Raw genomic sequence first — 12,686 nt, forward strand, 5'->3', positions numbered from 1 at the left:
GGTGGTTTATGCGCATTTCTGGTTCCCTCAGTTTGATCGGTGTTGTGTCATCTACTGCGCAAATTGCGCGGTGTAGAGTAGATGTCTCAGCTTGCATCTGAAAATAAGTTCTTAAATTAGCAATCTGTTTATCTAATTGCTCACCTATATCCATAAGTCCTCTTCCTCCTAAATACCGGGGTAATGTCGTTCGTTCTACTGCACTTTTAGGGTGGTGTTTTTGTGCCTTTGTGAGGTGTGTTCGTACTTTTCGCTGAAGATTTTCTATATCCGTTTTTGTCCACTTAACAATACCAAATGAATAGCTAAGCGCGGAACAAGCGTAGGTGTTCAGTGCCTTAAACAAATTTTTACTGTTAAGCTGTGAACGAAGCAGCTGTTTTACCCTTCTTAAAACTCAGTAGTTATCTCAGTTTTCATTTGCTTATGGTCAATTTTCCGCGCCTGCTTTACTCCAAGATATTTGTACATATCGTTATCGCCCATGGCCTCGATGTTCTGGCCATTTTGCATATCGAATCCACCGGGCTGTACCTTTCCTTTGACTATATTCAAAACACGGCACTTGTCTAGACCGAACTGCATACCAATATCATTAGAGAATGTTTCTACAGTTTTTAGCATCTCTTCTAGGTGTTCTCGAGTGGAAGCCATTAATTTCAAATCATCCATATACAACAGATGATTGAGCTTCGCGACTACAGTATTATTGCTTTTAATGCTAAAACCTGAGTCAGTGGAGTTTAATAGCTGGGAAAGGGGGTTCAAAGATAAACAGAACCACAGTGGACTCAACGAGTCTCCTTGTTGATTGCGATATTTTCGGTTTCAATATTGTTTTCACCAGGTATTTGGAGGTGAATTTTAGTCTTCCAATCTCTCATTATATGCCTTAAAAAGGTCACTATGTTATCATCGACTTTGTATATTTTCAAAATATCTATTAGCCATTCATGCGGTACTGAATCAAAGGCCTTTTTATAGTCAATAAAAGCAGTAAAAAGGTTCCTTTTTTTAGTGAATGCCTGGTTAGAAATGACTGAGTCGATGATAAGCTGTTCTTTGCAACCCATGGAACCCATTATTATTATTATTATTATTATTATTAAAGAAAGATCAATGCTCTGTGTGTTTGTCCTATCAACATGCTACATGTGATGAGAAGTTGCAGTTGATGTGTGCCTATGAACAGCATTTGAAGGAAATGGATTCATCCTTCGGAAATGATTACCGTTTTTTACTTTATCGTACCACATACGTAGTGTAAAAGATAAAGTTATAGGATCGTGCAAAAAAAAATTTTAGATTTCAATTTTTCTAGACGTTTTGAGTCGCCCTGAGTCTAAAAAGCAAAAAAAACATGTCGGAAGTATGTACGTACGTACGTATGTCGCCATCGCCCAGCAAAAACTACTGGACATGTTTTAAAGTTTAAAAACATTGTCATCGTTGGAAGAGAGAATTGTTTCTCCTATCGTATGCTTTTTACAAACTCGACCACTAAAATATTATACAATAAATCCTCAAGTAGGTTTAAAAGGCAGTGTAGTAAATATACTTGTTGAAATTACAGATATGGTATAAGTTATTTTACCTCGTAAAATAAATGAAAAGATGACTGTGCAAGTAAAATTAAAAAGACATGTAGATCATATTGTAGATTACATGTTTGAAACAATTAGGCCCGCGGCTATTTGTGACGCGTTAAAGTTTTTAATAAAAACAGCGCTTTCCATAAAACATGATATTAAAATTGATGAAAAATACTTTGAGCAATACGAGAATGATTATTCTAAAACAATTGATTTTGTCATACATAAAGATGTTCATAAAGACGAAAAAAATGAATCAGGATCCGAAGACGATGATCATTCGGATATCGAAAATGATATTCTTGACACGGAAATCAATGAAGAAGTATTACTAATAGATGAAAGTATAGTTCAAAATGATAATATCAAAATTATAGCCCCGGGACAAGGCAAAGTACCTATGCCCTGGCATGTAGTACAGGATATAGATGAATTATGTTTTCCAAAAATATTTGGAGGTTTTCCCATCAACGTTAATAATATTTCGTATTCTGATCGAATTAAATCAGAAATCAGAAGAAAAGATCGCAGATCCTGTACTACGCATAGAATTTTATTTACAACTTCTAAAAAACAGAATTAGCTATAAGTGCTATAATCGAAATAGTATTACGAAAAACGTTAAACAATAAAAATATAACCGTTACACATGCATTAAATCCCGAATACATAAAAAGTGTATTCAAATTAACGAGGGTTATCCATTTTTAAGACCTATTAGAGCATCCCCTGCTTATTGGGAATTAAAGAAAAAAGATCTTCTGGCATTGATAAGGCAACTGGGAAGACCAACACTATTTTTAACATTGAGTGCAATTGAAACTATTTGGATAGAATTATTACAATGTTTATCGAAATTAGTAGATTCCAAAACATTAAGTGTGTACGAAACAGCTAACTTAAGTACAAATGAAAAAACTAGATTTATAAAAGAAGACCCGGTCACATGTGCAAGATATTTGAACTTTAAAATTGCAAAAATGATGCTGTATTTAAAAATCAAAAACTCTATCTTTAAGAACCATCCAATTGAAGATAGTTATCAACGTGTAGAATTTCAAATGAGAGGTTCTCCACATGAATATATTCTATTGTGGTCGAAAAATCCACCAAAATATGACCCGAATAATTCTGAATCCATTGATAAATGAATACAATTTATTGATGAATATATAACATGCAAATATAGAGAAAATGATCCGTATATAAAATTGCAATTCCACAATCACACGTATACGGGTTATAAAAACAGAGCAAAAAAAATATGCAGATTTAATTTTCCAAAACCCGTAATGCCATGCACAAAAATTTTGGAACCACTTCCAAGAGGAACCGTCACAGAAACTATTAAAACAAATTTCAGAAAAGTCCATGATTTGATGAACAACTTTTACAAATCCAAAAATCCAGTATTAGTTTCCTTCGATGAAATACTTGAAATGTTAAAATTGTCAGAACAAGAATACATAATTGCTATTAGAAGTTCTTTGCAACGTACCCAAGTATTTTTAAAACGTAGTAATCTCGAAGTTGGGATTAACAATTATAATAAAGACCTCTTATATTTATTTGAATCCAATATGGATCTACAATTTGTCACAGATGAATATGGTCTGGCATCTTATATTATGAATTATTTTAGTAAAACTGATGCTGGTTTGTCTAAATTATTGCGCGAAACAGCATCTGAGATTAATAAGGGTAACCTTAGTATTAAAGAACAATTACGTAAATTTGCTAACGTATTTTTAAATGGCCAATTAATTTCAGTGCACGAAGCAGTGTACCATAATTTGCCATTGTCGTTATCTAAAAGCAGTCGTAAAGTAATTTATATAAATACGAGTTCAATAGCTGAACGAGTAAGAATGATAAACAAATAAAAGATTTACAAATTTTAAAATCAATTGATTTTAAATCAACTGATGTTTTCAAACTAAATATATCTGAAAAATACAGCAATAGTTTTGAAGGAAAACGTCTGTTTAGCTGATTTTGATGCAGTTTACAAACAAAGTGGCATAATTAATAAAAACGTTGCTGAAAATGAAGATGCTATAGATAATGATAACGAAAAAAGACAAAAGCCTGTGGTTATCAGATATCAGAGTTGGGTCGGATACTGAAAAAAGTATCCGGATACCGGATACGGATACTCAAAATGTATCCGGATACTTTTTAAAAAAGTACGAATACTTTCATTTAAAAATGTATTCGGATACAAGTATCCGGATATTTTTTTCGGATACTTTCTAGGATACTTTGAAGGATACTTTTTTTAAGAAGGACATAAATTATTAGTATTAGAACTATGTGATGTGCATGTATTTTTAATGTAATATATAATAATAAAAATACATTAAATGATGGAGAAAGAAATCAGAAAGTACTCAAAAAATTGTTTATTGCTTATGAATAATAAAACTAGAACATAAACTTAGAAGGAAACATTAAATTAAAATAAAAACGTACTAATACAGAAAGTATTCCAATTTCTGACGAAGTCAGAAGTGAAGTGCCTTTGAATTTGCCTTTGTAAGTACCAATACCTCAAAGTGTCATCGCTTAAAGCTTTTCTTTTAGGCGTATCATTCATAGTTGCAAAAGAGAAAAGTCTTTCAACTGGTGCTGACGAAGGTAAGCATGTGTTGTACTTTATTGACACCCTTTTTAAGATTGGGTATTCATTTAAGATGTTCAAATTGGTTCTTTTGTCCTATAACGGTGACCAGTACGAAAAATGGGATTTAACATATTAGACACATCTGGATTGAAGGAATCGCAGTGTTGTGCCTACGTTAGGTGCATTATCGGCGGGCGATAAATATTTAAAAGTATCCGAATATCAAACAAAGTATCAGGATGCCGGATACTTTAAAATTTGATCACGGATACGGATACCGGATACAAAATTTAAAAAGTATCTGGATACAGCTTTCGGATACAGCTTTCGGATACATAAAATGTATCCGGATATTGTATCCGGATACTACCCAGCTCTGTCAGATATAGGCATTATGAATTTGATCAAGATGTTCATAATTATTATAGAGAGCAAATACTACTCTTCCATCCATAGAGAAATGAATTAGACGAAGTGGAAAACATAGATTGTAAATCTGTTTAGGAAAAAAAATTACAGCAAATCGAAAAAAATAAATGTAATAATTGCTGAAGAAACAATCGAAAATGCAATAGAAATTGTAACAAAAGTACAAGATAACGATGATGAAATACAAGAATTTGAAAATGACAAATTAATGCAGCAAGTGGACATTTTAGTTCAAGCTGGAAAAGAAATTTCTAAAGATGTCAACAAAACAAGATTCACGTGTCCCCCTAGAGTGACAGGCGATGAAATGTTAATTCTATTAGAGAAACTAAATGATCGTCAAAGAGAAATTGTGATGGACACATTGCTTCAAAACCGATCGAATACCATTTAAAATATTTTTAAGCGGTTCTGCGGGTGTCGGTAAAAGTTTAGTAATCAATATGATATATCAAGTTATTACACATTATTACGACAATAGTTGCAAATGTTGCATTACATTGACACAAGGCTTCGTCAAATCAAAGGCGTAAAAGAACCGTTCGGCGGTGTTTCAATTCTTGCCGTCGGTGATTTAAATCACCTGCCTCCAGTAATGGATAAACCTATATATAAAGCGCCAAAAATAAATCAATTAAGTGAATTGCTGGATACCAACCCATTGTGGAATGAATTTTACTATTATGAACTTAATCAAATAATGCGTCAAAAAGATGAAACCGAAATTATAACTTGTTTAAATAATCTTGCAGCCAGTGATATGACTAACTCAGATATAAAACTAATAAAATCTCGAGAAATATATGAAATTGATGTACCGGAAAATGCAATCAGGCTATTTGACAAAAATGTTGATGTTAATGATTACAATCAGCAACGTATTGAGAATTATCCAGGCAACGACTACAATTCTATAGCCAAAGATAAAATTGTAGGTAAAGCTTCAGATTATGTTAAGAATAAAGTACTAAACGGTCTAATAAATAAAAAACTATCCGAAACTGGCGGATATCCTTACAAGTTATCTATCAAAAAAGCGATAAAATATATGATAACAAATAACATTGATGTTGAGGATGGACTGGTTAATGGTTCAACCGGTTGTTTAAAACATATCACTTTCGAACCAAATTCTGTAACAGAAACAGAAAAACTATGGCTCGACTTTAATTCTAGTAAAATCGGCAATAAAGCTCGAGCTCAATACCTTGAGTGTATGAAAGCACAAAATATAGATATTAAGTTGACGCCAATTACTAAAATTGGGCATGTCCTATATTTATCTAAGAATACGGAATATCAAATAATCCGAAAACAATATCCCCTCACTCCAACTGTGGCAATAATAATTCATAAAAGTCAAGGTCAAACATACGATCAGATTTGTATAGATTTCAAAAAATGTCGAGCATTAACAGTGTCTATGACATATGTTGTTTTAAGTCGAGTAACAAAATTAAGTGGATTATTTATAATCAAATCGTTTAGAGTACCCAACGTTAATAAAAAACTAATGAAGTATTGCAAGAAATTTCTCGTTTGCACCTAGAAAGGTTCTTAATTATACCATTCAACGAATTAAAAGAAAATAATTCCTTACTTAAAAACAGTTTACCACAATGTCGGTTCTATTAATAAACATATGAACAATATAATTAATGACAATTGGTTTAAAAATGCCGATATTTTAATTTTTGGTGAAACTCTGCACCAAAATAATGTTCATATTATGACAGACGAATACGTCAGTATATTTGACTTGAAAAGTATTGATACATGTAGGGGATTGTTATGTTTCGTTAAGAAAAATATGTATCCACATGTTCATGGCAACATAAATCATGTTTTCGAAAAAAAAATACAAAAAGTCGAGTAGATTTGTTTAGTTTTAAAATCCATAATTACAATGTAATTAGCGGTTACAAATCACCATCAACGACTAACATAATGTTTGAAAATTGCCTAACTAAATTAATGAATGTTTTACCAATGAATCAGAATGTAATTGTTTTGGGCGACTTTAATTATAATATATTAAATAAAAATGAAGAAAACGCTCATTTTTTAAAATTCATGAAATCGCTTTGATTAAAATCAATTTTAAGTAATGCTATTCCAACAACAAATGGTTTTACGAAAATAGATGAATTTTTACAAACGCTAAAAGTAAAATACGATCTGGCACATACGAAAGTGCTTTTTCGTATCATAAACCTATTTACCTATTTAAGTCCTGTAGTCGGTTCAGTTCGGCTATTTCTATTCCGTTCCGCGGAACCTGAAGTTCGTTTTACGGCTACTGCTAGCGTAAATTTGTCGCCCGTGGAGCCTTAGCCTTTACCTTTTTGACAACAAGTAACCGTGGGCGGCAGTTTGAATTTTTATTAAGTAAATGCGAAACTACAATTTTATATTTATTTCATTTTTTCGTCAAAATGAGCTTAAACTTAAACAAAATTAGTATGACTGAATAGGTATTTCAATACCTTTCAAATCAGGTATCACTTGCTATAAGATCCCATTTAAAATTATCTGTCACAGTGGCGCTGTAAAGTCATCTGTCACTATTACGTCACCTGTCATGACTAGTTAAGAATCCTACGTTTATTTCCTCGAGGATTTTCGTTTATTTCCCCTTTACGAAGGGGGGGGGGGGACTTTTGACTATCACTGTATATCCACTGAAGAAAGCTACCTATCCTTTTCATCGGTCAGTCCCGTAGTGCCACTCGCCTTTTCAAATTTAAGATTGTTTACACAGAATGAATCACTTATTTCGAATTATAAAAATGTAATTTACTCATTGTTATTTATATATTAAATATGACAGAAGTTGTTAATTAAATATATTTAATTTGTGTATACTCTTTACAGATGCCGTGCATGCTGAGGTCAGTTCGTTTAGCCCTAAAAGATATGCATGTTTATTTTGCAACAAGTTGGTTCAAAAACTAAGTCGTCATGTTGAGACTGTTCATAAATCCCATGAAGATGTTTTGAAATTGCGTGCTATTCCAAAAACTCATAAACAAGAAAGAAAGGTAATTCTAGAAAAAAATGCGTAAACAAGGAAGATTTCAATACAATCAACCAACACAGATGCTTTTCAAGTGGCACGAAGAAGCAGAGAAAACAAGGAAATTAAAATGATTTCCCAATTTGCACCATGTCCTCATTGCAAGGAAATTGTAACAAACAAATATTTACATCACCATGTCAACATATGTAGCGGACGTTCCAGCAAAAACAGTCGACAAATTCAACAAATGAGCCGAAGAATATTTCTAGACATACATGAGAGGGCTAATACGCATCTAAAAAGGGTAGTAAGTGTTATGAATTCGGACAACATGTATCCCACAATTAAATATGACTTACTGATAGCAATCAACAAAAAGGCATTCCAGACATAGTGATAAAATGATTCGTGCTAAGTTGAGATTACTTGAGAATTTTGTAACCATATTAAATCGATTGGATCCAAATATTAAAACAACTTTCAGATGTATTTCATTCCACACATTTGAAAATGCTGTAAATGCAATTGGAAAATATAATGAAGATAGAGATTTGTATGAAACTCCTTCAAATGGCTTAAGTATTTCAACTTATATGAAAGATTGTGCAAAGATTTGGAACGATGAGTGCACTATGACGAAAAATACAGAAAGCGTAGAGAAGTTAGAGTGGATACAGTCAAAAACATTGGAAAAGACTTCTTGAAACTACTCTTTTGACTATACAGGTGTTCAACAGAAGAAGAGCTGGAGATATAGAAAGACTCAAATTGGAAGATTTCAATAATATTGAAAAAAGCAATGCAACAAACTGTACTGATCTATTCCTATCTTTAAATATAAATGCGAAAAAATTAGCACAGAAATACTCCAGAATTCTGTTGAGGGGAAAATTAAATCGCACTGTTCCAATACTTATTGATAGTGACATCATAAATTGCATAAAGTTATTATTGAAACATAGTAAAAGCAAGGGTTCATGCTAATAATCCATATTTATTTGGGCTACCTGGAAATGATGGACAGGCAAATTCCTGTATGTTAATGAGAGAATACTCGGAAGCTTGTGAAGCAGATATTCCACATACTTTGCGTGGCACCTTGCTAATAAAACATGTTGCAACAGCATGTATTGCACTAAACTTATCTGACAATCAAGTAGAGGATCTAGTTAATTTTATGGGACATCATAAAGAAATTCATTTAAAACATTACAGACAACCGGTTGCTGTTCGAGACATCATTCAGATATCTCAGCTGCTTGAAAGAGCTCAGGGTAATGAAAATGTGAATGATAAAGATGAGAATATTCAATTACAAGATAATAGTTTTTCAATGGGAAACAAACCGCGTATGTCTATCACAAAAAATGATGTATGATGTGAAAAATTAGCAGGTAAATATTTAAAAAATCTTAAACTTATTCATTATTGTTACCAACGAACTCAAAAAGTTATATGTTACCAACGAACTCAAAAAGTTCGTTACCTAATTTCGATATGTCTGTCTGTCTGTCAGCAAGTTCCCGGTATGCTACGAGACATGATATACCGGGTGGTGAATCGTAAAACGGGCCATAGGAACCCTAATGTAAAATTCTAAACTGTTGAATCCCTGCTTCCCTAATTATTTTAAATCAAAAGTCATGAGAGAATATTTGTAGAGGATTGAAATCTCTATTAAAAACAAAAGTTAAAATTGTTCTTTGATTTAAACGCCTTCCAAAATTGGAAAAAATATTTGCCACAGTTGGTATGCGTGCAACAGTTAGGCCAAACGTTACTATTTAACTGAAAATGCGCACATTATTGACTGAATAAAACATCTTTATTAATAATACTTTCTCAGCAATTGAGGGAAATTTCCTTTTTTGCTTTTAAACCATAATGATAAAATAAAAATATTGACAGTTCAAAAATGTGACAATAATTTCATTGTGACACATTATTGCACTGCGTGTGGCCTAATTTTGGGCAGAAAAACTGCAAAATGTATTATATGTTTACAAAATTTTGAAATATGTTTAATTCGTAAACAATTTTAACAGTTGTTTTCAATACAGATTTCAATCCTCTACAAATAGTTAATTTTTATTGATGTAAAATAATTAGGGAAGCAGGAATTCAACAGTTTAGAATGTTACATTGAATTTCCTATCGCCCGTTTTTCAATTCACCACCCGGTACATGTTAGGCGTGAAATTTTGGGCTGATTTAGATCTGTATTCAGAATTGAGGTATCTTAAAAGGTTTTAGATTTAATTAAATTAAAAAAAAACATCAAAAAATAAAAAAATGTATGTAGAAAAAACTAAAAAACTAAACATTAAAAAAACTTACTAGCACTCACCACAGGCGCCGCCTACCCTCTTCAAATGTAGTACAATAATATAAATTATTAATGTAAATTACTTATTTCAAAATTGTAATTTATAAATTTTGACACAATACCTACAACAAAATAGCAAAAATTATCCAAATTATTTTTAAAAATATCCAAAAATTTTTCTCCGTAGTTATAATTATTGTACGCTCCCTGTAGTATCAGTAGTACTGCATAAGATTCTATATTCTTCCTTGGTCAGGCACTTGGAAACGTAGCCTGAAATAGAACGACGCCAACACCGAATTGACGTGCGATCTCTCTGTTTACGCGAACTAAAGGCCTGCTGCAGGTCTGCTGGTAGCGGCCGTATTCAACGATTTTGAAGACCTACAAAATTTTATCAGTTGCTTCTCTTGTGTCTTGTGAAACTGTTTTAAATAATTGTTTTTTGATTTTGGCTGTTATTAGTAGGTTAAGTATTCAATAAAACTAGGTAATACAATTTAAATTTGTTTATGAAAACTGAATAATAAACAGGTAAATTTGAGATCGGTCTATTGAAGGGCATTTTAATTTTATATTAATTTAGTAATAATTCACTAACGGCAAATAAATCTGTGAATAGTTATTTGTCAGTCGTCCATTATATTTTTATTGTGTTTCAATACGATTTGGACAATTTAAAGTTAAACTGACGAATTGTGTTATTAGATTATATAGATAATTAAAAATTTAAAGCGAGGTTAATTGTTAATTTATTAATTTATTCGAAGAGTAAATTATTATTTGATACATAAATAAAATAAGTAATATTTGACGTTGTTGAAACGTAGGTGTGTTACGTTTTATTGGTGGAAAAACTTTAGTAATCGAATATGAATATTTTAAACGATGTAATATGCACTTTGATCGAGACGCCTTTTTCAAGGCGCCAAAATCAAGAAAGATCAGAAATTATTTCAATGGGCCGGCCTTTACCAAATTTAACAATTTTATCAACAGATAAGACAAAAGACAATCGACCATTTTCGAGATCGTTTAAAACAATATAGTATGAAAATCATAAATGGCTAAGCGGAAGTTATTTTAAAAATTCACTTTTTTGTTGGCCTTGTCTGTTGCTCTCAAATTTGAAGCAAAATGTTTGGGTGAGTCAGGGATATTCAGATTTGAAAAATTTATCAGCTAGTGTAAAAAAACATGAATCTTCGAAAGAACATTTAAACAATTGCTTAGGTTTAAAACGGTTAGAAAAAAATAAACAAACCATTGACAGTGCTTTAGCTGGACATATTTCTCTATCTAATAAGATATATAATGAAGAAGTTAGAAAAAATAGAATTTTATTAACATATTTAATTGATGTTACAATTCTGTTAGCAAAACAAGAATTTGCATTTCGCGGTCGTGATGAGAGCCATAATTCTTCAAACATGGGTAATTTTAAAGAAATTTTTAATTTAGTAGTTAAACGCGATCAGGAAATCCGGGATCATGTTAAAAAAATAGAATGTTCACGGGTTTGTCAAAAACAATACAAAATGATTTAATTGTCTTGCCGATTACGTAAAAAATGAAATTTCAACAGAAATTAATGAAAGTCAATTTTTTTCTATACTAGCGGACGATACTACTGATATAACCGAAAAATCAGTGTACTTTAACAATCCGTTTTGTTAACAAAGTTGGTCAGGTAACAGAAAGATTTTTAGGGTTTTTTGATATTAGCGAGAATAGATCTGCAGAAGCTCTATATAGTTTAATTTCAAACGCGCTTGAGCTATATGATTACAAAAATAAATTAATTGCTCAATGTTACGATGGTGTAAGTGTAATGGCTGGCTCTTTAAACGGATCTCTATCTCTATCAGCGAGGTTCCTACAGCCTCTGCCGCTTCTCGCATTTCGACCGCCATCGTTTTCTGTCCATCCATTCGTCTTCTTTGATGGCTCTATCTTTCATGATGTGCCGTACATTTTCTTCCCAGGCAACTGAAGGTCTTCCCCTTCTTCTTCTTTGGTGTGGTATGTAATTTAAAGCTTTCTTTGGCCATCTATCTTCATTCATTCGTTTCACGTGACCATACCACACTAGTTGTCTAGTTTCAATTTTATCTACACTGGAATATACAGTATGTGTCCTCCTTCTAATATCTTCATTCCTGATGTGATCTTTTTTAGATATACCACACGCTCTCCTTAGATAATCCATTTCTACTACTTCTATTCTTTTCCTATCTTTTTTTGTCATCTGCCAAACTTCTGCCCCATAAGTCATAATAGGCTCTACCAAGGTACGATAGATTGTCAATTTCGTTTCTTGCCTTATATCTTTAGACCACAGTAGAGAGCTCAGAATGTTTACCGCTTTTTTGCCCTGCTGCGTTCTCTTTTCGATGTCTCTTTTGGTAGTGCCTTCTTTAGATATTATAGATCCGAGATATTTATATTCATTACATCTTTTCGTGGTTCTAATTTCTAACTCTGGATCTTCTTCATCATCCCCTATTTTAAGATACTCTGTCTTTGACATATTCATATTGAGGCCCCATTTTTCATATTCTTTCTTTAGTTTTCTAAACATGTAGTCCATGTCTTCCTCATCATTCGCTACGACTACCTGATCATCTGCAAAAAACAAAGTTGTTAGACATTTACCACCGCCTATGTCTATTCCCATTCCGGATACTTGTTTCCTCC

General features: G+C 32.2%; 1 protein-coding gene across 1 annotated transcript; it reads left to right on the forward strand.

Annotated features, from left to right (window-relative positions):
• Positions 1–5,131: 5,131 nt before the first annotated feature.
• On the forward strand, positions 5,132–6,193 carry LOC126891145 (ATP-dependent DNA helicase PIF1-like). The gene has a single exon (XM_050660327.1). It carries the CDS (start codon positions 5,132–5,134, stop codon positions 6,191–6,193), a length of 1,062 nt encoding a protein of 353 aa, XP_050516284.1.
• The last annotated feature ends 6,493 nt before the right edge of the window (positions 6,194–12,686 follow it).

Source organism: Diabrotica virgifera, chromosome 9 (genome assembly GCF_917563875.1).
Source record: "Diabrotica virgifera virgifera chromosome 9, PGI_DIABVI_V3a".
NCBI lineage: Eukaryota > Metazoa > Arthropoda > Insecta > Coleoptera > Chrysomelidae > Diabrotica > Diabrotica virgifera.

Excerpts from the sequence above, each read along its gene's own strand:
- LOC126891145 (XM_050660327.1), top strand. The coding sequence starts at position 5,132 with ATGTTGCATTACATTGACACAAGGCTTCGTCAAATCAAAGGCGTAAAA.